This window comes from Sciurus carolinensis, chromosome 17 (genome assembly GCF_902686445.1).
Source record: "Sciurus carolinensis chromosome 17, mSciCar1.2, whole genome shotgun sequence".
Taxonomy (NCBI): Eukaryota; Metazoa; Chordata; class Mammalia; order Rodentia; family Sciuridae; genus Sciurus; species Sciurus carolinensis.
In genome coordinates this window covers 13,307,667-13,331,923 of record NC_062229.1, presented here as the reverse complement: position 1 = coordinate 13,331,923, position 24,257 = coordinate 13,307,667, and the positions used below count along the sequence as shown (strand labels likewise).

The 24,257-nt window shown below is 49.7% G+C and overlaps 1 protein-coding gene across 3 annotated transcripts in view; it reads left to right on the top strand.

Annotated features, from left to right (window-relative positions):
• Dnmt1 (DNA methyltransferase 1) overlaps window positions 1–17,411 on the top strand; it is a 45,719-nt gene extending 28,308 nt beyond the window's left edge. For 2 of the 3 annotated variants that reach the window (XM_047531764.1, XM_047531766.1), the window contains exons 21-40: window positions 86–284; window positions 2,558–2,655; window positions 2,840–2,987; window positions 4,118–4,233; window positions 4,389–4,593; window positions 4,669–4,808; window positions 7,072–7,245; window positions 9,059–9,280; window positions 9,966–10,158; window positions 10,940–11,024; window positions 11,305–11,433; window positions 11,573–11,855; window positions 12,106–12,247; window positions 13,199–13,365; window positions 13,779–13,956; window positions 14,543–14,738; window positions 15,039–15,202; window positions 15,407–15,523; window positions 16,472–16,562; window positions 17,061–17,411. In XM_047531764.1, the coding sequence (XP_047387720.1) occupies window positions 86–284; window positions 2,558–2,655; window positions 2,840–2,987; window positions 4,118–4,233; window positions 4,389–4,593; window positions 4,669–4,808; window positions 7,072–7,245; window positions 9,059–9,280; window positions 9,966–10,158; window positions 10,940–11,024; window positions 11,305–11,433; window positions 11,573–11,855; window positions 12,106–12,247; window positions 13,199–13,365; window positions 13,779–13,956; window positions 14,543–14,738; window positions 15,039–15,202; window positions 15,407–15,523; window positions 16,472–16,562; window positions 17,061–17,098 (3,085 nt within the window). In that variant the 3' untranslated portion in view covers window positions 17,099–17,411. The remainder of the gene's footprint in view (window positions 1–85; window positions 285–2,557; window positions 2,656–2,839; window positions 2,988–4,117; window positions 4,234–4,388; window positions 4,594–4,668; window positions 4,809–7,071; window positions 7,246–9,058; window positions 9,281–9,965; window positions 10,159–10,939; window positions 11,025–11,304; window positions 11,434–11,572; window positions 11,856–12,105; window positions 12,248–13,198; window positions 13,366–13,778; window positions 13,957–14,542; window positions 14,739–15,038; window positions 15,203–15,406; window positions 15,524–16,471; window positions 16,563–17,060) is intronic. The other variant, XM_047531765.1, reaches the window with a different exon arrangement.
• Window positions 17,412–24,257: the final 6,846 nt, after the last annotated feature.

Genomic DNA, 24,257 nt, shown 5'->3' with positions numbered 1-24,257 from the left:
TAAGGATGCAGTGGGAATTGAACTGAAGAGCCGAGACCGGGACACAGTTCCCTATGTCCAGTGTCCCGGTCACATAAAATGGTAGACGCTTCTCTCACAGGCGAGCTGAGAGACGTCAGACCATCAGGCATTCTGCCAAGGAGAAGGATCGAGGACCCACGAAAGCCACTACCACCAAGCTGGTCTACCAGATTTTTGACACTTTCTTCGCGGAGCAGATTGAAAAGGATGACAGGGAAGACAAGGAGAATGCCTTTAAACGCCGGCGCTGTGGTGTCTGTGAGGTAACCTCACCTGGGCTGCACTCTGGTTCCCCTGAGCTGGCCCGGGTCCCAGCCACATCCCTGAGCAGCTCCTGTCTCTGCCTTGAGACTCGCTACTTGGATGTGACCCCCGACAGCTGATTGGGAAAGATGGTCTGGGGAGAACCTGCATGTTGCATAGGACAGTCGGAGGCATGTTCCAGTGCTTGACTGTCCATGCCACTGTCACTGGCTGAAGAGCCTGGGGACCTTCACTTTGCATGTACGTCCTGTGCCTGTCTGCAGGCTCACGTGGTTGCTGAGGGAGTGACTACTGCCCAGAGATGGGAGGCCATTCCCAGCAGCCGCCCTGTCTCAGTTTCTCTGCCAAAGCAGGTGTTCGATTTAACTTAATTTGAGGTCTTAGAAGGCCTTTTTGTGAATTCTTTACATACGTAGTCGGCTCTCTGTGATCATGGGTTCCACATCTTGTAGTTGAACCAACCTCTGATCAAAACTATTCAGAAAGATTGCATCTGACCTCCAGCAGGCTTTTTTTTTTTTTTCTTATGATTCTCCAAACAGTTGTGGTATGACAATTCTGTACATAGCACTTAGACTGTGTTAGGGATTCTACATCTAGAGATGATTTAAAGTGGGAGGGTACACTTATATTTTATGTAAATAGCCATTTGGCATAAGGGACTTGAGTATCTATTGAATTTTTCTTTTAATTTGTTTGGGGGCAAGTCCTAGATTCTACAGATTCCAAGGGACAACTGTATTTGCTTTAGAGGAATTAACCCCTAATTCTGTGACCCAGAGATCACTCATCTTGGAATGCTTTAGCTTGCCTTTGTTTAGAGGCAGAAGTACAACAGCTGCCTGTTGCTCGTGCTTCGCACTGGCTTACAGCTCTGCCTCATATCCTCAGTGGCAGCCCTCCGCAGGGGTTTGCTTTTCCTCATCTTTTTTTTTTTTTTTTTTTTTTTGCGTACATGATTCCAATGAGTAACTTTTTAAAGTCTCTAATATAACTGTTGTACGCAGCTCTTATCTGTTAACAGAGGTAGACAGTTAACTCATTTTAACTATTTCAGTGTACTCCTCAATGACATTAATATTGTAATGCTGCAGCAACATTCTAGAACAGAGGTTCTTGTGGGCTTCTTACAGAAGTACAGTTGCTGGCATACGGGTCTACATACAGCTATCTCAGTATCCGTGGGGTTTTGATTCCAAGACAACCCTGGAATGCAAATCCTCATATGCTCTGGTTCCCTATGTGTTGCCTTAGTGTATGCATATGGCCTCCAAATATCCTCTGCACACTTTATTTTTATTAGTTATAGATGTATACAATACCTTTATTTTATTTATTTTTTTATGTGGTGCTAAGGATCAAATTCAGTGCCTCACACATGTGCTCTAGCACTGAGGTCAACCCCAGCCCCCTCTGCACACTAAATCAACTCTAGATCACTTCTAATACCTGATATCTAATACCTGACACTATGGAAACTTCTTTTGTAGTACTGAGAATAGAACACAGCCTCCCACACACTTGGCAAGCCTCTCCTGCTGTGCTGCGTTGTCGGCCATTTAGAGACGGCATCTCCATAGGTTGCTGGCCTTGAACTTGCCATCCTACTGCCTCAGCCTCCCAAGTAGCTGTGATAGCAGGCATGCATCACCGTGCCCAACTGGAAATGGTTTTTACACTGTGTTTAGGGGAATAATGGCAAGCAAAGGTCCATATGGTGTTCTTTCAAATATTTTAGTCTCTGACTAGTTGACCCCATGTGGAACCTACGAACATGGAGAGCCCTCTGTAGTTCACTTATGACCATCCCAACTTGCTCCTGGGTGATAGGCAACTTCTCTATTACAAATGACACCGCATCCTCGAGCAAGGCTTCTGTGCGTCTTCTTGGAGGTGGAGTGGCTGGGGTGTGGTGTGCACTTACCCGGAAATGCTCTCCAAGGTGGTTTTACCAATTCATCTTCCGAGCGCCACATGTTCTTTCCCCCGTCACCTGTCTAGCTTAACCTTTGCCAGTCTGGAATGATATCTGTTTCTCACTTGTCATTCTTCCGGTTAAGGTTGAATGCTTATGTTTTTAAAAACTCGCCAAAAATTACTGGTTCCTTATGGCCAATTGACTTGCCTTTTTTTTTTTTTTTTTTTTTTTTTTTTTTTTTTTTTTTTTGTGATACTGGGGATTGAACCCAGGGCCTTGGCTTGCAAGGCAAACACTCTTACCAACTGAGCTATATCCCCAGCCCTGACTTGCATTTTTAATGATAATTTTTAGGTTTGTCAACAGCCTGAGTGTGGAAAGTGCAAAGCCTGTAAGGACATGGTTAAATTTGGTGGCAGCGGACGGAGCAAGCAGGCTTGTCTAAAGAGGAGGTAGGTTGGGCCACCTGTTCTCATGGCGACTGGTGCGGACGTGCTGTGCAGAAGAGCTTACTGGTGTAGAGCAGGCAGGAGTCCTGTGTTGGTCGTCCCAGACCTGTCCCTGCTCCCCGCCTACAGCAGCCTCGGTTGGTTTGGCTCGCCTCATAAAGGGTCCTTACAACAAACAACTTTGTAGGTGTCCCAATATGGCAATGAAGGAGGCAGATGATGACGACGAAGTTGACGACGACATCCCAGAGGTGCCATCACCCAAAAAAATGCATCAAGGGAAGAAAAAGAAACAGAACAAAGATCGGATCTCCTGGGTGGGGGAGGCCGTCAAGGTAATCCTCGGATGAGATTCTTGGTTGGTTTATGGCCAGCCGTGCTCCTGATGAGCAAATAGTCACCTGGGGCCAAGAATCCTGTTCATGTGCTCCATGAGAGGAACTGGAGTGGCCTAGAGGCAGAGTCCTCTGGCCTAGCACCGGAAGGGCTTTGTCTGTGCCTGCCTGTGAGCCTCCAGTTTCCCAATATTCCAGTGACATTGGGCACAATGGGGTACTTTGACAGATGGTTTTGAAGGGGACACTAGCAGATTGCCTCAGTTCTGTGGTTATCAGCCTGAGACTCAGCCCCTTTTCTATCCTCAGGAGCAGATCATGTCGCTGGTTGCTTCCCTCTGTCCCTAAACCAGGCAGTCCATTCCCTTAGTATGAGTGAGGCAGGCCAGCTGCTAGGCTGACCCCCGGCCCACAGCACAGCCAAACCCCCGCAGGAGGGGCTGTCTGGGCTGTGAGTGCCCCGGCAGGGTGGAGGACTAGAAGGAAGCTGGGAGCCATGAGGTGGTGACATTGATCTGAGACCTAACCAGTAAGATAGAAGCCACCTACAGGCAGCCTCCCTTTTTGGAGAAAAGGAAGGAGCCTGTGACTGGACAGAGCATGGACATGAGAGGCAGAGGGGTTGAGATTGTAGCCTTAAAGACCAAAGTGATGACTGGTCCTAGCACTGCTAAAACCAAACTCCTGTGACCTGAGTTGCTGCTGGCACTGAAGGGGTCAGCTAGGGTGGAAGTGCCCTTGGCTACCCATCAACACCCAGAGCATCGGCCAGGCAGGGCGTCCCCCTTAGGCAGGTCCGTAACAGCTGAGGCTCCCTCCACCCTGCACCCTGGGTGCTAGGGAGTAAACCCAGGGCTTCGTGTGTTTTAGACAAGTGTTCTACCAGTGAGCTGCAGCCCAGCCCAAGCTCTTGATTTCTGAAAATTGTGATGAGTCGTGTTAACTTTTTTTAAAGGGTTCTGGAAGTTGAACCAAGGGCCTTGCACATGCTAAGTAAGTGCTCTTGTCACTGAGCCACATCCCCAGCCCTGAGTTGTGTTTTAGTCTAAGGTTTCAGAGGACGACACTCTAAGGTGAGGCATAGCAAAGACCTTGGAATGACCCTCACTTGAACTTCATCTCATTTCCAGACTGATGGGAAGAAGAGTTACTATCGTCAGGTGTGCATTGACGCAGAAACCCTGGAGGTGGGGGACTGTGTCTCTGTCATTCCAGATGATTCCTCAAAACCTCTGTATCTAGCAAGGTGTGTATCCTTCTGCTTGTCATTAGACCTCACAAACAAGTAGAGATGCCTTGAGCCAGAATAAAAATCAAAAGACCCCAGTTCCCCGAGTAGACCCAGTCAGGCTTCTGTTACATAGGTCAGATCTTTCTCCACGTCCTGTCTTCTGACTGCAGGGTCACGGCACTGTGGGAGGACAGCAGCAATGGGCAGATGTTCCATGCCCACTGGTTTTGTGCTGGGACAGATACGGTCCTTGGGGCCACATCAGACCCCCTAGAGCTGTTCCTGGTGGACGAGTGTGAGGACATGCAGCTCTCTTACATCCACAGCAAAGTCAAGGTCATTCACAAAGCTCCCTCGGAAAACTGGGCGATGGAGGTAAGTGTTCCCGCCCTTGCCAGGGCACCCCTTTCTTTCTGTGGGGATTGTTGCTGACACACTTTATTTCTAAAGGGAGGCATGGATCCCGAGTCCACACTGCCAGGGGACCACGATGACGGAAAGACCTACTTCTACCAGTTCTGGTATGATCAGGACTACGCAAGGTTCGAGTCCCCTCCCAAGACCCAGCCAACAGAAGACAACAAGTTCAAGTGAGTGTGAGGAGTGGGCTTGGTGTCCCCTCTGGCCTTGTCCTGCTGCTTGGACAGTACGTGCCCGCTGTGCCCACGTGTGATCTTTAGTGTCCCAAGTGCTCCATCTGGCGGGCTTGCTCCCTCTCCTTTGGGTTCCTTGCTGACCAAAGGCTAGGCCTATGGTCAGAACTGCTTGGAGTTTGTGGTGGCCTGCCACTGCCTTCAGGAGCTTTCCTTCCAGGAGCAGGATAGTCCTTCCCCATAGACTGGTCCTTGTGTTCCATGTGTTCCCCAATGTGGTGCAAAGCTTTTGTGACTTGGGCGTTTTCTCTTGTAAACAAGATCCTTTATCTCATTTTACACTAATGGTGACGACTAAGGGATTTGTTTCTGGGGATTGAACATGGGGTGTTTTATCACTGAGCTGCATTTCTGTCCTTATTTTGATACAGGGTGTTGCTGAGTTGCTGAGGCTAGCCTCAAATTTGGTTATTCTCCTGCCTTGGCCTCCCAAGTTGCTGTGATTACAGGGTGCCACCACACTTGGCTAGGCATTAAAAAAAAAAAAAAATGCGCCCCGTGCTTGCTTCTATTCTGTGTCTCGCATATGAACGAAAAGCTGCAGCTGCTCCTCGCCTGCTGAGTATCTTGTGCATTTGGCTTTTCTCTTCATCCAGAATCGCCAGTAACGCAGCACTTTGTAGAAGTGGTCATGTTGACTGAGAACCATGTGGCTCTCAAATCACAAGAGAATCATGCTGCATGTGGCTAGCCCAGGAAAAGATCAAAGTTAAAAATCTGAAGGGCGGGCTGGGGTGTGGCTTGGCAGTGGCGTACTTGACTCGCACACGTGATGCACTAGGTTCGTTCCTCAGCACCACATAAAAATAAAGGCATTTAATAAAAAGAATACTTCATAATATGGGTAGTAACTTTAAAAAAATAATCGGAAGTGCAAGCCAGGCCCGATGGCACAAGCCTGTAATCCCAGCAGCTCTGGAGGCTGAGGCAGAAGGATCATGAGTTCAAACCCAGCCTCAACCACAGCGAGGTGCTAAGCAACTTGGTGAGATCCTGTATCTAAATAAAATACAAAATAAGGCTGGGATGTGGCTCAGAGGTTAAGTGCCCCTAAGTTCAATCCCTGGTACCAAAAACAATAAATAAATAAAAACCTGAAGTGCAGTTTCTACTGCACATGCATTGCTTTTACACCATCCTAAAGTTGAACTGTCTCATGAGTTTGACCATTCATATACAGCAGTATAGGTGACAGGACAAAGGCAAGGAGCTTGCTTAGGTCTTTGTTCTGATCAGTTTGCTGGATTTCAGCTTATTTAAAATTTTGTATGTGGTGTTGGAGGTTGAACTTAGGGCCTTGCACATGGGAAACTTGTGCTCTGCCCCACTGAGCTGCACCTCCAGTCCCTTGATGCTTCTATTTTTTTTTTTTTTTTTTGGTACTAGGCATTGAACCCAGGGTGTCCTACTACTGAGCTTCATCCCCAACCCCTTTATTTTTTGAGATAGGGTCTCATTAAGTTGCTTAGAGCCTCGTTAAATTGCTGAGTCTGCCTGGAACTTTCGATCTTCCCGTGTCAGTCTCCTGAGTCACAGGTATTACCTGCACACACCACCCACCTGGCCCCTTGATGTTTATTTTTAAGGCTGTCTCTAGCTCTTCAAGGACTTATTTTAATAATAACGTTGAACTGGGTGTGATGGTGCATGTGCCCATAATCCCATCTACTCAGGAGACTAATAAGGCAGGAGGAGCTCAAATTCAAGGTCATCCTAGGCAGGTTAGTGAGACACTGCCTCAAAATAAAAAATTAAACAAATAAAACAAAAGGGCTGAGGATGTAGCGTAGTGATAGAACACTTGTCCACTGTCACAAAAAAAAGCCGGATTTTTCTCATCTCTTTTCAGCCTTTACAAGGAGAGCAGGTTGAGGCACCTATGTATGAGCTCCTCATTGAGTCACTTCTGCGTGCTTGTTCAGGCGGTGTTAACCATCTTCCAGATTCTGTTCTTCAATGTCTGGGGTTTCTGTATTGATGGCCCAAAAGTGAGATTGGCTTGTCATTTTCTCATTGTCTGTCTCTGGGCCCTGGTCCCAAATGAGTGCCTTCAAAGTGTGAATGTAAGTGTGAGAAAGCAGTTCCTGTAGACATCTGCAACTACGATCCCCTTGTGGTTCCTGATCTCTGGATTGGACCAGTGGTGGCTGCCAGAGTCTCTGCCAGCCAACCCAGGGCTACGTTTCTGCCTTCGCTGCAGGTTCTGTGCAAGCTGTGCACGACTGGCTGAAATGAGGCAGAAGGAAATCCCCAGGGCCCTGGAGCAGCTTGATGACCTGGACGGCAGAGTTCTCTACAGCTCTGCCACAAAGAATGGCATCCTGTATAGGGTGGGCGATGGCGTGTACCTGCTTCCTGAGGCCTTCACGTTCAAGTGAGTGCCCCCTTTTGCTAGCCTGGGACCAGGCCACCTCTCACAGATGTCCCCCTCCCTCATGCCTCAGTACCAGGCACTGCCTCAGCCATCACATTAGCATCTGTGGTTGCTGCTCTCCATTAGAGGGCTGCCATTCCCCTGAGCACTGAGTTGGGTTTCCATTACTATAATAAAATGCCCAAGGCAACCACCATGCTTCACTCTATAATCATCGCAGATTTTATGCCAACTTTTCCCACAAAGTGGGGTGAAGATGTTACATGAAGATTTTCTTTAACATTGTCAATAGAACTTAAATAGTTCATCACTAAACTGTCCTGAGTGTAAGACTAGGATGCAGAGTACCTGTGAATGTACTTCAGTGTGGTGGTGAATTACGGTAACTTGCAAAGAGATTTATTTTGACTTGCAGTTGTGGAATTTCTAGTCCAAGATCCAGAGAGCCTATTGCTTTGGACCTCTGGGGGTGCTGGAAGGCTGTCAGTGGTGGGGAGCACAACGTGAAGCCAACTTCACCTCATGGGCAGGAAGCAGAAGGAGAGGAAGAAGCTGGGGTCTCACAATCCCCTTCAAGGGCACAGCCCCAGTGACCTGAAGACCTCCCCTAGGTCCCACCTCCTAAAGGTTCTGCAGTAGTGCCGCCATCTTGAACACATGAGCCTTTGGGGGCATTAACATCTGCTTTACCAGAGTGAAGCTGTGGGTCTGTAACAGTGGAGAGTGCTGCATCCAGCTGGTGTCCTGCCCCAGCTCTTTGACCAGCCCTGAGGCCTCCGGTCAGGGGTGCCCTCAGTTCCCCTCTCTATGGTGGCAGAGTGTCGCTCTTCTGCAGGGGCTCTGAGGGTCAAGAGTGCCTTGCCTGCTCTCGATGGCACTGGTGTAGTGTGTGGGAAGACCTCTTTGTCGGAGGGTCAAGACTCTACAGAGAAGAAGGCAAAGCCAGAGATAATTCCCACACTTGATCTTTTCCTTGCTCATCCTAAGAGTTAGTGCTTAGTTGGAATTAAAGCCAATGTTTTCTGAATGTAGTTAATTCCTGGTTTGTAGTTTTGTTTCCCTAGAGTTCTGTTGGAAACTGGCTCCCCAGCCTCAGTTCAGTTACTGTGAGCTAAGGAGGCAGGAAGCAGGTTGCCTCCAGCCTTGGTGTCATTGGGGTGTGTCACCCCCGTAGGCATTATTGTCCTGAGGTGGAGGGGTGGCCTCCCTGTAGTGCTTTCTGCCAAGTGCTCCTGGCACCTCAGATAGGCTAAGCACAGGCACTCAGGCACCTTGAGAGCTCAGCAGATGGAGAGACCTAGTGAGGAAGGCAAGTCTGCTGCTTCAGAGGTCACAGCCAATAGGTCAAGCAGATGACTCCACAGTTTGGAGTTAGACCAAACTTGAGTCGCCTAGACCCTGTTTCTGGCCTGGGCCTCCAGCATTGCTTCTAGGTCAGTGCTTTAGTCAGGATAGCACAGGTCATGCCATAGTGACCACCACAGATCGGTATGCCACAGCACTTTCTCCTAGCTCTTAGCTGTGGGATGCTAGTTACAAGAAGCTCAGCTGTTGGGTCACACGTTACCTGGGCTATCAGAGCCATCTCCTTAGAAGTTGCTAGTCTTTGAGAAGCATGCTGGACATGCCCATGGTGGCTGAGTGCTCCCGTGTCACTTCTGCAAAACGCTCCATGACTAGGAGTGAGATCTTCTCCTGATCTAGAGCTGAGAAGCTGTTAGACCTGAAATGGTGGGTTTTTCGGTTAGTCCTGCCAAATCAATCACTGCTTGGCTTAAAGACTCGTTTATGCCTGACGATTGGTTCTCTGCAGCATTAAGCTGTCCAGTCCTGTGAAACGCCCAAGGAAGGAGCCTGTGGACGAGGATCTGTACCCAGAACACTACCGAAAGTACTCCGACTACATCAAAGGCAGCAACCTGGATGCCCCTGAGCCTTACCGGATTGGCCGGATAAAAGAGATCTTCTGTACCAAGAAAAGCAACGGCAAGCCCAATGAGGCAGACATCAAGATCAGGCTGAACAAGTTTTACAGGTCAGTGCAGGTCTCTGCCTCTACAGGAGGCTGCAGGCTCTTCTAGAAGCTGCTACCTGGAGCAGGTCAGACAGGACATAGTACACTGTCATACTGTTAAAATTAGGTAGAAGCTGGGTATGCTGGCCCATACCTGTAATCCCAGCTACTTGAGAGGCTGAGGCAGGATTATAAGTTCAAGATCAGCTTGGGCAACATAGTAAAACCACACACACACACACACACACACACCTCATACCCACACCTTAAAAAAAAAAAAAAAATCCTCAGACTATGTGTATAAAGCATATGTAAGACAAATGAGTTTTTTTTCCCCTTATACTAGGGATTGTCCTGAGGATTGAACCCCAGGGGCATCTGGGTTGAACTAAATTCCATGCCTATTCCTCTATTTTTGAGACTACTTACTGAGGTGTTCAGGCTGGCCTGTAACTTTAGATCCTCCTGCCTCATCCTCCTGAATAGTTGAAATTACAGGCATGCACCATCATGCCCAGTGAGACAAATGAATTTCTTGTTTAGTCTTGAGGTCCCATTCCCAAGATCTTTATATATGGAAAATATTTCAAAACTTGAAAAAATGCAAAACACTTCTGGTCCCAGGCATTTCAGATAAGGAATGTTCACCTGACTCATTGTAAGCTCACAGCAAACGAGTCCCACGCTAAGCGTCTTCTGCTCACAGGCCCGAGAACACTCACAAGTCTACCTCGGCGAGCTACCACGCGGACATCAACCTGCTTTACTGGAGCGACGAGGAGGCCGTGGTAGACTTCAAGGCCGTGCAGGGCCGCTGCACCGTGGAATATGGAGAGGACCTGCCAGAGTGCCTGCAGGAGTACTCGGAGGGCGGCCCCGACCGCTTCTACTTCTTGGAGGTGGTGCCCAGGCTCACTGGAGGGGTGGCTTCAGAGTCAGACTTACAAGAAAGCAGTGTGTCCAGGAAGGCAGTTTACTGTCGGGTTATGCATAAGAAATGTTGGCAGTAGGGTTTGGGCTTTTTTAAAGGAACAAGGTGGGGAGGATGCCATGAACCCCATTCCTCAGGAGCTTTTGGGGGGCGTTGCTTTGTTTCCCCACGCCCAGCACCATCTGTAACACTAGTCTGTGACAGCCAAGACTGATAGGTGGCCTTCAGTAGCCCAGCCAGTGCCTTTTGTGAGTTGGGAAAATGTGCCCCTTACCCAAGAGACATAGTGCTGTCCTTCACTTGGTCCCTTTAGCTAGGTGCCTGTGTCCAGGCCAGACCTGCATGATCTTGCAGACAGTCCTGGTCGTGTACAGGGTCCAGGAGCTTGTTGATAAAAACTATTGCTTTTTCATTATCGAAGCTTGGCTTTTGCATTTTGGGTTGTCTTAAAACGGCACACATCGGCGTTTCCCCAGGTTCCTGTGTTAGCTTAATCAGAAGGCGGGCTTTTTGTGTTTCCTGCTTAGAATGAATAGTCCAAACATTCATAGCAGAAGTTTTAACATTGGCCAGATCAAATATATTTTTTAGTTTCTAAAATAAAAATCAAACTACTCATATTGGTGGCTAATTAGCTATGTGTCTGTTTAGGGGAGACATTAAGTGACTCTGCCAGACTAACTTATGTACCCTATTAGAGAAGGCATTAAGTCACTCCTTCTTGACTGTTGTGGTTCTCTCCTTTTCAGGCCTATAATGCAAAGACCAAAAGCTTTGAAGATCCTCCAAACCATGCCCGCAGCACTGGGAATAAAGGGAAAGGGAAGGGGAAAGGTACGTTCCTCTGTTGGGTGTCCCCCCCACCCCCCGCCTCCTCTTTCTTCATTACTAGAAATGAAACCCCAGTGCCTTAGGCATGCTGGGCACACTGCCACTGAGCTGCACCACCAAGTAGGTTCCTGCTTATGGGTCTGATGAGTCCCTTCTGGACTCCAGGGATTCCTGCCTTTCCCCACTCTCTGCTGTTAACAACACAGTGAGGCCGTCTTTGAAAGACTTGTCAGAGCCTGGTAGGACTGACAGTTGGTTTTATTTTGTGTCATGTTCCCTCTAGGGAAAGGCAAGACGAAATCTCAGACATCTGAGCCGAGCGAACCAGAGATGGCAATAAAACTGCCCAAGCTGCGAACCCTGGACGTGTTTTCTGGCTGTGGAGGGTTGTCGGAAGGATTCCACCAAGCAGGTAAGGATTCTTTTTTTTCCTCTGAACCAGTCAGAATGAATCTGGCAGCCTTAGCTTGTAAGACCCTGCTGGCCCTGGTCACCTGCCTCTGGCCTCCCCGGGAAGGCTTCAAAGCATGCCTTTTGCCCTTGTCCCCCAGGCATCTCCGAGACTCTGTGGGCCATTGAGATGTGGGAGCCTGCGGCACAGGCGTTCCGGCTGAACAACCCCAGCTCCACAGTGTTCACGGAGGACTGCAACGTCCTGCTCAAGCTGGTTATGGCTGGGGAGAAAAACAACGGCCTTGGCCAGAGGCTGCCCCAAAAGGGTGATGTGGAGATGCTGTGCGGCGGGCCCCCCTGCCAAGGCTTCAGCGGCATGAACCGCTTCAACTCTCGCACCTACTCAAAGTTCAAGAACTCCCTTGTAGTCTCCTTTCTCAGGTAGGTGGGATGGGAGTCCCTGTTGTCTCCTGCTCCGTGAGGACAAAGACGTTCCCAGGGTGGGGGTGCCAGGTATGCCCCACGCTAGGATGAGACCATGGGGCTGCCCCCAGGACACTGCTCGCTTGGTTTTGCTGGGGCGCTGTACTCACACTAGCAAGTTGAAGGTTACAACTTCAGTGATGCTCCAGGGCGGTTCTTCTGGTCCCTGTGTGTGTGGTGACTCCCTGGTTTCTCCTGTCCCCCACAGCTACTGTGACTACTATCGGCCCCGGTTTTTCCTCCTGGAGAACGTCAGGAACTTCGTCTCCTTCAAGCGCTCCATGGTGCTGAAGCTCACACTCCGCTGCCTGGTCCGCATGGGCTACCAGTGTACCTTTGGCGTGCTGCAGGTGGGCTCCTGGACACCAGCCGGGTGGGCAGGAATGACCGGGAGGTGGGTAGGCCGTAGTCCCTGGACTATAGCAAACTGTCACTGAGAAAAGGGTGTACAGACTCTCCGTCCAAGCTGCAGAGGTCAGCACGGTCCCTTGTGCTGGCCTGGGTTATGGACACTCGTGCCTGCACCCCCTGTATGGCATTCTCAGAACTTGGATATAAAAACAGCTAGCACCCAGCAAGTCCACCTTCAGTGTCCTCTCGGGGCCTGGGGGAGGGTGGGCTTGCTGTACTCACCAGCTCCTTTCCCACCATGGAGAAGAGCCAGCCATGGGGTGCTGGGAACGCTGCGTACTCCTCCTCCAAGGAGACAGGAGAACAGCAGAGCCCTGAACTAGCGAGCTCCCCTTGGCATGTGCTTTTTCCTCTGTGAATGTGTGCAGAACCTTCAGGGGGACAGAGGGTCACACTCCAGGTAGTTCCCAGTGGCCTGTCTGCAAGGACAGGAATAGGGTACTGAGGTGCTGGGCTTAGCTGAAAGGTGCCTGCTCCACACTCTGTTCAGTTAGTGAGGGCGTAACTGAAAATGAGCAGCTGTCAAAGTGGGAGGACGGGGATCCATGAGTGGGACCCAGTCCCTGTGAGTGGGTGAGCTCCGGGGGCCAGTGAAGCCTGGTCAGCAGTCAGTCTGTCCCTGTGGCCATCTCCTCGGGTAGGTGGCAAAGCTCTCACCCACTCTTGGTTTCTTGCAGTTTCCCAAAGAGTTGGCTGGGGTCACCATCTTCTTGTCCTCTTCAGTGAACACCATGTGGGAAAATTCCTACTGGGAATGAACCCACAGGGTCAACTAGGGATCTTACAGATGACTTTGTCTCATGACTTCTGAAAGTCAGGTGCTGCGACCCCAGCCCTGAGTCCAGGTGGTCGGATGCCCACTGACCATGAACGTCTGATTCCACTTGCAGGCTGGTCAGTATGGCGTGGCCCAGACACGGAGGAGGGCCATCATCCTTGCTGCGGCCCCTGGAGAGCAACTTCCCCTGTTCCCAGAGCCCCTGCATGTGTTTGCACCCCGGGCCTGCCAGCTGAGTGTCGTGGTAGATGATAAGAAGTTTGTCAGCAACATCACCAGGTAGGGCCTCTCGCCCCTCCGTGTGCCACACAGAGCTGGCAGCTATCATGAGCTTAGGGGCTTTACCTGGAGAGGTTCGGTGCTGGATCTGTCCAGAGGCCTGAGGCAGGAGCAGATGTGGTGTATGGCCTGCTGAGGTTGCTCCCTGCCACCTCCAGTATTGGGTTCTGCCCCGTGTGTCAGATAACCACAGGGCTGCCTGCAGTCACAAGCAGAGCCTCCTGCAGAGGCCACACTGCAGCTATTCTTTGCTGGATCCAACTAAGGAAGGCTGCCCTTGTGCTCAGAGCACTGACCGAAGCTGGGCAGTCTGTTCTGGGGAGGGCAGTGCTGATAGCCAGGGGTGGCAGCTGTGCTGAGGGGACAGCAGTGGGCATCCCCAGCAGTGTCGACTGTGCTCTGCTCTGCTGCAGGTTGAGCTCGGGTCCCTTCCGAACCATCACAGTACGGGACACAATGTCGGACCTCCCTGAGATCCGGAATGGGGCCACGGCCCAGGAGATCTCGTACAACGGGGAGCCTCAGTCCTGGTTCCAGAGGCAGCTTCGGGGCTCGCACTACCAGCCCATCCTCAGGGACCACATCTGTAAGGTAATGGCTTCTCGGGACAATGCCTCCTTGGCCACAGCCCGGCTCTGCGCTGGCCACGCAGTCTACTCCCAGGCTCTCACCACCTTGGTCCTCAGCCTGCGCATCCGCCCCGCTTCTGTACTCTTGGCTCCTAATCCAGGCTTGTCTCAATGGGCTTCCAGCCTCTCCTGCTCTTCCTGGGTGCACACCTCCAACAATGGTGTGCTCAGTGTGGATTGGAGCTCCCGCTGTCATGGACTGGCCTGGGGTCCCCCTGCCTCCCGGTGCAGGAGGCCTAGTACAACTCCCTCTCCTGGCTCCCAGACCCTTCCTATTCTGCAGACTCCACTCAGGTGTCATGCTTGCCCCGTCTGTCCCTGCACTCGCTTCTTTCCCCACACCTCCCACACACTATTCCATGTCCCTTCTTGTGGCCCTGGTGACATGTGGCCATCCCTGAACTGGGGTTCGGTTACGTTTTTGGCCCCTCCCAGTGACATGAGCCCCTGAAGTTCCCAGTCACCCTGGTGTTCAGTGCCCAGCCCACGGTGCATCCTCGGGTTCCCCTTGGACCAGGTGACAGCCAGGGCTCCTCATGCTCTCTCAGGACATGAGTGCGTTGGTGGCCGCCCGCATGAGGCACATCCCCCTGGCCCCGGGCTCAGACTGGCGTGATCTGCCCAACATTGAGGTGCGACTCACGGATGGCACACTGGCCAAGAAGCTGCGCTACACCTACCACGACAAGAAAAATGGCCGCAGCAGCTCGGGCGCCCTCCGTGGGGTCTGCTCCTGTGTGGAGGGTGAGGACCCTAAGATCGTGGTTCCTCTGCAGGAGGGGGCTGGGGAGGGGGACTGCTTGCTGAGGTTACTCAAGCATGGTATGCTGGGGGTCACCTCCTTAAGCTGGACGCCTTCACGAAGCTGGGGAGGCCCCAAAAATCAAAATGGCTGTACCCACCAAATGGGACTACCCACTGCTGTGGGTGAGTGCTAGGCACAGCAGGGGCTGTCCGTGTGCCCAAAGCCCGCCCGCGCCCCCTTAGGCCTTCTTCTGGCCCATCCTGCGGCTGCATCCTTACTACAGTCTTCTCTTCCGGCAGGCAGAGCCTGTGACCCCTCCGCCAGACAGTTTAACACCCTCATCCCCTGGTGCCTGCCCCACACCGGAAACAGGCACAACCACTGGGCTGGCCTCTACGGGCGGCTTGAGTGGGACGGCTTCTTCAGCACAACTGTCACCAACCCTGAGCCTATGGGCAAGCAGGTGGGTCCTGGGGCAGGGGCATCCAGGACCAGTCAGGCCTTGAGCTGGGGGGCCTGGGAGGGTGGGTGCACATCAGGATCCAGCCGCCTCCCACCCCCTGTGCTCGTGGAGCCTGGGTGTGCTGGCCCCGGCTGGATACACCCCACCCCGGTGGTGAGCCAGCCCTGACTTGTCCCCTTTCCCACCATGCCTGTTCGCTTCCAGGGCCGTGTGCTTCACCCGGAGCAGCACCGTGTGGTGAGCGTGCGGGAGTGCGCCCGCTCCCAGGGCTTCCCCGACACCTACCGGCTATTTGGCAACATCCTGGACAGGCACCGACAGGTCAGTGAGATGGCCTCCTCGGTGTCACTGCTGCAGCCCCTCCTGCCCCTCTGTCTAGAGTGAGCCCCACGCAGCCTCTAAGGATGTGCTGAGCATCACAGCTTGTCAGCCACATGTCCTCAGCGCTCGGGGGCTGGGGGACCATGAAGCCAAGCCATCCTGTTGTTGGCACTGAGAGCTAATGAATCGGGCAGGTAGTCTATGGCTCTGAGGCTGAATTCGGCCCAAAGGGAAGTTTACACACACCAAAGGAGCAGGTTAAACCCACAGTGGCAAAAGTTCACTATTACTGAGGATTAAGATGAACCAGATTCCTGATTCTGAGGGTGTCAGGTTGACTGTCTCTTGGTTCAGTGTCTCGCCATCAGTGTGATGTTGTGTGCATCCAGCAGAGCTGGGTGAGGTGGCACATGCCTGTGATCTCAATGCAGGATGACCACAAGTTCAAGACCAGCCTTAACAATTCAGCAAGGCTCTAAGCAATGTAGTGAGACCCTGTCTCAAAATGAAAAATGACAAGGGGGTATGGGTGAGGATGTAGCTCAACGGTAAAGTGCCCCAGGTTCAATCCCCAGTACCAAGTCTCCCAGTAGGGCCTGGGCTCCTCGCAAAAGTCATCTTCCCCCCAGATCGGCTTCCCAGAAGCAAAGGCTCCTAGCTGGGAGCACATGTCTCAGCAGCTTTCCTTTCTTTTTAGCTTTGTGTCCTCTAAAGCCCTTTAAAGAATTCTGTTCTTGACACGTGGGTGTTATGTGGGGATGGGCCAGCTGCAGGGCAGGGGGCCATTGTGATAGGAGGGCCTTGGGGGCCCATGCGGGACATGGGCAGGAGACCAGCCCCAGCCCTCAGGGACCCAGTGACCCCAGCATGCCTTGTTCTGAGTAGAGGCTGTTCCAGGGCATTGGTCCAGCTCTTCCAAGCAGGCATCACCCTCCTTCCTTCCTGCAGGTGGGTAACGCCGTGCCACCACCTTTGGCCAAAGCCATTGGCTTGGAGATCAAGCTCTGTATGTTGGCCAAGGCTCGAGAGAGTGCCTCAGGTATGCAGGGCAGGGGCTAGCGGATGGGCTTCCTCTTGAGCCTGGCTTCCCTCTGGCTGTGCCTGAAGGCAGCTGGGTACAACTCTAGGATTCCCCAACCCTGTCCACCTAGCAGAGGTGTACTGTGAGGGTTGGTGACCTCACGGCCAGCTTAGAACAGGAGCTGACGCAGTAGGCATTCTGCCAGGCTGACTGTCCTCACCCTGCTGCCTGAGTGTCTGGCAGGCACCCTCCCTCCTGGGCCAACCCAAGCAGGGGTAGAAGCCTCTAGGGAGCGTGACCTTTATAACTGACAGGTCAGCTGTTGGCATCGGGGTGTTGACATTTCCCAACTTAGTGTTTTCTGTGTGTAGGGCTAGGGGTGGGACACGGGGCCTCAAGCATGCTCGGCAAGTACCCTACCATGAAGCCGCACCCTCAGCCCTAAATGTATTATACTTGCCCATGGCTTGGTGTGACTGTGTTCCCAAAGTAATTTTTCCTCTTGTTTCCCTTCAGCTAAAGTAAAGGAGGAGGAGGCGGCTGCTAAGGACTAGCTTCACCCTCCCGTCACTCTTGTTTCTGGCACCAGGAATCCCCAACATGCACTGATGTTGTATTTTTAACATGTTGAAATCTGTCAGTTCAGATGTGTTGTACACAGTGTTTGTGGCCTTGGCTGACATGAAGCTGTTCTGTGAGGTTTGCTTAACTAACGACTTAGTGATCAAACTGTGCAGTACTTTGTGCATTCTGGATTTTAAAAGTTTTTTATTATGCATTATATCAAATTACCACTGTACAAGTGGAAATTAAGACTTTATGTAGTTTTTATATGTTGTAATATTTCTTCAAATAAATCTCTCCTATAAATCACTTGGGGTGGTAACTCTGATTGGTGTGGGGCTCTGGCTACCTCTGGGCCTGAGTCTGGACAGAAAGGCTCCTTGGTGCTCCCCCTACGCTCTGCTACATCATTCCCTGGATCCAAGTGTTTTGCGGGTGGGAGTTCACTGGTGTGACTCACTTCTGGCCAATGAGATGCCAAAGAAACTTGGTAGTGTGATTTCCATAAAAGCCTTCTGAAAGTTTTGGCTAGCTTTCTCCACGGCTCTTTTGCCCTTCTTTGGTCTGGAGTAGACCGATGCCTGATGATGCCCAGCCATTTTGTGACCATGAAGACACAAAACCCCAAGCAGTGAATGGTGGAGTAAGAAGAAAAGTCACCCCTGAGCCACCCTCAAAACCCTAGTCTGCCTGCCCCAGACAAAATCCGTTATTTTTTGGGAGGCAGAGGCAGGAGGATTTCAAGTTCGAGGTCAGCCTCAGCAACTTGGTGAGACCCTGTCTCAGAAAAAGGTGGTGATAGGGAATGTGGCTTAGCGTTATAGTGCCCCTGGGTTAAATCCCCTGTACCGAAAAAACCTGTTTGCTCAAAACCTTTAGGCTGCAAGTTCAGGAAGCCTAGCTAACTTGGTCCTACTGAATTCTAAGATGAACACAACTGTTAGTGATCAAACTATGTAAAGACTCTAAATGCAGACAAAGAAGTACCCGCTGCCTGCGTGTGGCTCAGAGGGCCAGTAGATGTTGAGAGGTGGTGGAGCGGTTGCTACTCAACTTCTCTTAAGTGGCCCACTTGGGGGCACTTCAACTAGCTTTTCTCTCAATGAGTCACAGATGTCCGATCATAAGACTAAAGGACTAAATATGATGGGATGCAAAGCTTACTGAATTCCTTCAGTAATTACATGCTTCCCTCTCTGCTCTTAACTGCACCATATTTGACATCCTTGTACATTCTCGAGAAATATCTAGAAAGGATTCCTGGGTCGCTGGATATAAATGTTTCCACATTTTGACTTCAGCACACGTGACTGAACTACCTCTGGGGAAGTTTTAACACTTCCCTGACAGTGCAGACTCCTTTGACCCACCCTCTTGCTTCTAATCTTTGTCCACTGGCTAGACAGACTGGTTGGTTTTTGTTTTTAAATAGGGTCTTTCTGTGTTGTCCAGGCTGCCCTGGAACTCTGAGCTCCAGCGATCCTGAGGAGGGACCACCAGTGCACACTACTGTGCTGACTCTTAAATTTCCCCAGAGGTGGGGACTAAATCCAGGGCCTCCTGTGTGCTAAGCAGGTTCCCTGCCACTGAGCTACATTCCCAAGCTGCCCCCACACTTTTTTTTTTTTTTTTTTGTACAAGGGATTGGACCCTGAGGTGCTTAACCACTGAGCCACATTCCTGTCCTCTTTTTGTTTTGAGACAGAGTCTTGACTTTTGCAGTACTAGGGATTAAACCCAGGGGGCTTTGCCACTCAGCCACATCCCAGTCCTTCTTTACTTTTTTGTTATTTAAAAAAATGTTAGTTGTCGATGGGCCTTTATTTCTCTGCGGTGCTGAGGATTGGACGTGCCAGGCAAGCGCTCCATCACTGAGCCCCAACCACAGCCTTTCTATTTTTTGTGATACTGGAGGTTGAACCCAAGGGTGCACTACCACTGAGCGTCGTCCCAGTTTTTAATTTTTAATTTTGATACAGGATCTTGCTAAATTGCTGAGGCTGGCCTTCTCTTGGCCTCTGTCTCCCAAATTGCTAGGATTACAGGCATGTGCCAAGGTGCTAAAAATCATTTTAAACTGTATAGTTTAGTGGCATTGAGTACATCCACATTATTTTGCAACCATCACCCATAACTATTTCTGGGACTTCTTCAACCAAAACAAAATACTCCCATTAAACATGAGCTCCCTATTCCCCTCCCCTCAGCCTTGATAACTGCTGTCCTTCCTCTAGGAATCTGCTCAGGGTGCCACGTAGGTGGAATCGGAAGTACCTGTCCAGCTGTGCCTGACTCATTTCACTTAGTATGGTGAGGGTCATTCCCTTTGAAGCAGAGCCCTGTCCCGCCATCTGGATGGGCCACGCTTGTGCTACCCATTCATCACTGGTGGGCGCTGGGCTGCTTCCAGCTCCTTGCTGCCATTCATGGCGGCATGAACATGTCTGCATAAATATGTCCGAGAATCCAGTTTCTATCCTTTGGTGCACAAACGAGAGTGGAATTGTTGGACCATATGGTGATTCTACCTTTACTGTTTGATGATCTACCATGCTGTTTTCCACAGCAGCAGGTTGTCTCTCAATGAAAAACCCAGATCCTTGTCTATGTCCCTAAGTACAACCACAATCAAGATGTCGCTATGTCTTTTTAAATGTCCTTTATGATGTCCCTAAACACAACCACAAGATGTCGCTCTTTTTTTTTTTTTTTTTTTTTTTTTTTTTTTTCTTTTTCTGGTGCTGGGGAATCCAACCCAGGGCCTTGTACTTGCAAGGCAAGCAGTCTACCAACTGAGCTATATCCCCAGCCCTTGCTGTGTCTTTTTAAATGTCGTTTTAATGTCCCTAAACACAACCACAAGATGTTGCTGTGTCTTTTTTTAATGTTAGGGCTTTTAAAAAATATATTGTTTTTTGCAGTACTAGGTATTGAACCCAGGGGCAGTCTGCCACTGAGCCACAAACTCAGCCCTTTTTATTTTGAGACAGGGCTTTGTTAAATTACTGAGGCTGGCCTTGAACTCAAGATCCTCCTGCCTCAGCCTCCAAAGTCACTGGGATTATAGGCGTGTGCCACCATGCCCTGTTCAACCTTTTGAATTTTATTGAGATGGGGTCCAGGCTAGCCCAAGCTCGAAATCCTCCTGCCTCAGCCTCCCCAGGACCTAGGGTTGTAGGCATATATTGCCACTCCTGGCTTATTTTTTTATTGGTGCATTATAATTATACATATCAGTGGAATTCATTGTTACATATACATACATGCATGCAACAATTTGGTCAATTTACTTCCCTAGTACCCTTTCCCTCCCCTCTTCCCTGTTGTCCCCTTCCTCTGCTATACCAATCTCCCTTCTATGCCCTATCTCCTTTCTATCCTTTGTTTTCCAGTTACCACGTGTGTGTCATCAGTTTGGTATTTCCTGTCTTTAAAAATATTAGGTAAACTGGGTGCCGTGGTGCACACCTGTAATCCCAGCAACGCTGGAGGCCGAAACAGGAGGATTGGAAGTTGGAGGCCTTCAGCAACTTAGCCAGACCCTCTCAAAAAATGAAGTGTTGGGGGGCTGGGGAGATAGCTCAGACAGTAGAGTGCTTGCCTTGTAAGCACAAGGCCCTGGGTTCAATCCCCAGCACCCAAAAAAAAAAAACAAAAAAAACAAAAAAACAAAAAATGAAGTGTTGGGATGTGGCTCGGCAGTGACAAAGAGCCTCTAAGTTCAAGCCCCAGTATCAAAAAAAGACATTGGGTGAATGTTATCCTACTGTACCTCTCTGCCACATGCTCTTCTCCCAGCAGTGTTTGGCGTTTCTAAGGAAACAAATGAGAAAATATTGTAAATCCCATAACAACCAAGTTAATGGTCAGCATTCATATACTTTTTTTTTTTAATGAGGGACCTCTTGCTATAGTCTGTTCTTAAGTGTCCCCAAAAGTCCATGAGTTGGAGGCATGGTTCCCCAGGATGACCAACCTCATCAACTTGGCCTTGAACTTGCAATCCTCCTGCCTCAGACTCCCAAGTTGCTGGAATTACAGGTGTGTGCCACTGTGCCCGACTTGACCCACGGTTTTAAAGTAGCAGTCTATGGTTGGTTCCCTCATTGCTTGGGCCTGTGGCAAGGCAATGTCATGGTGAGGCACATGATGGAGTATGTGCCAGGAAGTGAGAGAGGAAGTCAAGGGGCAGGGTTCCCACTCCGCCTCAGGGCCACATCCCACTGACATAAAGACCTTGCAGGCCCCACTTCTCTAGTTTCTCCAGCTTCTCTTGGAGGGCCTGAAAAATATGAAGGGCTGGGGGTGTGGCTCAGTGGATAAGTGCCCCCTGGGTTCAATTCCAGTATGAGTAAATAGATAGATACATAGATAAATAAATACATACATACGTACATACATAAAGGTTCTTGCTAAATTGCTGAGGACCTCACTGAGTTTCCCAGGCTGACCTTGAATTTGTGATCCTCTTGCCTCCGTCTCCCAAGTGACTGGGATTACAGGCATGCCACCACATCTGGCCTCATCCACTGTTTCTGATATTTCTTTCCAGAACATTACTCACATGCAACTGCATATCTGTGTGCTATTAAAGATTTTCACAGGCTGGGTCTCGTGGCACACACCTGCAATCCCAGCAACTCAGGAGGCTGAGGCAGGAGGATCGAAAGTTCCAGGCCAGCCTTGGCAATTTAGTGAGGCTCTAAACAACTTAGTGAGACCCTGTCTCAAAATAAAAAATACAAGGGGCAGGGGGATGTAGCTCAGTGGTAAAGTGCTCTTGGGTTAAATCCCCAGTACTCCCCCAAAAGATGCTCACATATTTAGGGTTGGGGTGTAGTTCAATGTTAGAGTGTGTGCTTTGCATGTGTGAAGCCCTGGGTCTCATCCCCAGTGCCACCAAAAAGAAAATAAGGATTTGCACAAATTGGTTCCTATAACTTATACCACTTTACAACTTTCTTCCTACTCTTATCAGGAGGAGATAAAAATTATCTCTATCCTCTGAGCGTTATCTTAATTTGCGGGGGATGGGGGCTAGGTACTGGGGATTGAACTCAGGGTTACTCAACACTGAGACATATCCCCAGTCCTGTTTTGTATTTTGTTTAGAGACAGGGTCCCACAGAGTTGCTTAGGGCCTCATCATTGCTGAGGCTGACTTTGAACTCTCCATCCTCCTGCCTCAGGCTCCCAAGCCATGGGGGATTTTTTTTTTTTTTTTTTTTTTTTTTTTTTTTTGCGGTGCTGGGGATCAAACTCAGGGCCTTGTGCTTGAGAGGCAAGCACTCTACTGACTGAGCTATCTCCCCAATGAGCAGACAGGGGCTCCCACTTGGTACCATGAGCAACATGGCCCGGACTTCTCCCATCAGCATGCATTTACAAGCTTGCAGGCTAAATTATCAGCTGACTCAAAGCAAAATTCCTAGTGCATTATATGTTTTTGAAGATATTGTCCTATTTCCATCAGAACTATCATAATCTATTTTTTGGTGGTGCTGGAGCTGGAGCCCAGGGCCTGGTGGCTGCCACTGGGCTCTTCCACTGAGCTACTCTGGCAGCCTGCGTTTGCATAATTTTAGATGGTAACAGTCTGTGTTGGTGTTACATCCCCACATTCTTACTGCACATGGATAACATAAAAATTTAAATTTTGCCTATCTGCTAGTTTGTTCAGATTTTGTATTTCCTGGAGTAAATTTGAGTAAGCCTACACGATTTTTTTTTTTTTTTCCAGTGCAGGGAATTGAACCCAGGGTTACTCTACATTGCTCTTTTAAAATTTTACTTTGAGGGATGTAGCTCGGTGGTAGAGTGCTTCCCAAGCACTGTGAGGTCCTGTGTTCAATTCCCAGACTGTAAAAATAAACACATAAAACGAATTTTATCTTGACACGGGATCTGGGTAAATTAACCAGGTGCTTCTGGTATTTGCGATCCTCCTGCCTCAGCCTTCCTAGAAGCTGGGATTACAGGTGGGCACCACCTTGCCTGGCTGCTTGCACAAATTTTTATTGGCCCTTTGTGTGAACTTTATATTTTCATTCTTATTGCCACACCACCCACCTGAAAGACTGCACTGGCGTTCCCCCTCTTTCTGAGACTGCTTTCCCAGCCTCCTTCCTATTCTGCTCATTTTTCCCTTCCACATTGCCCTCTACTGGCTACCCAAATAATTTTTCTCACAAGAACATATATGGTCACAGTAGGGTGCCTCTCAAAACACTTCAGTGACCTCATGCCCTGCAGCCTGCAAGTTTGGTCTGAAGAGCTCTTCATGCCAGGAAGTGGCCCACACCTGTAATCCCAGCAACTCAGGAGGCTGAGGCAGGAGGATGGCAAGCTTGAAGTCAACCTCAGCAATTTAGCGAGGCCCTAAGCAACAGGGAAATAGTGTTTCAGAATAAAATAAAAAGGGCTGGGGACATGACTTGGTGGTTAAGCACCTATGGATTCAAACCCTGGTATCAAAAAATAAAAATGAAAAATAAAAAGCCTCTGATTTGGTTCTCTCTTCTCTCCAAAAGTCTGTTAGTTGAGCACTTACTATGTGTGGAGCACAGTCACCTTGTGTGTGTTAGAATCAGGATGAAACAAAGCAGGCAAATATTTGCTTTCTGTAGCTCGCATTCTAGCACAGTGTTTCTTGACTTTCTCCACCATTATTGCTTTTCTAAGGGAAAAAATTTAATTATTTTCTAATTGAATTTAAATCAGTAAATTAGTTTTAATTTAATTATTCATTTTTTTTCCTGACAATATAAATTAAATCCTGAGGAGTAAGATTTTTTTTTTCCTGTTAGGGTAGGCTTTGGAGATCCAAATATACTTAAGGTTTTTTTTCCTTCCTGTTCAAGAATCAGTTTTGGCCTCCTGGGGAGTCACAATTGCTTGCTAATTGCTTGCACCAAGAATGCTGCATGTTCTTAGAGGGAGAAGTGTCAACAAGTAAATGAACGTGATTATGTCAGAGGGCTGTGGCTAGAACTCAGGTAGAGTGCGTGCTGGGCATGCACAAGTCCCTGGGTTGCATCCCAGCACGCTTTAAAACAAACAAACAAACAAACAAAAAGGTTTTCAGAGAGGCAACAGTGCCACAAAGAAAAGAAGGGAGAGTGGCTGAGAAGGGACCACTTGACACGTTGT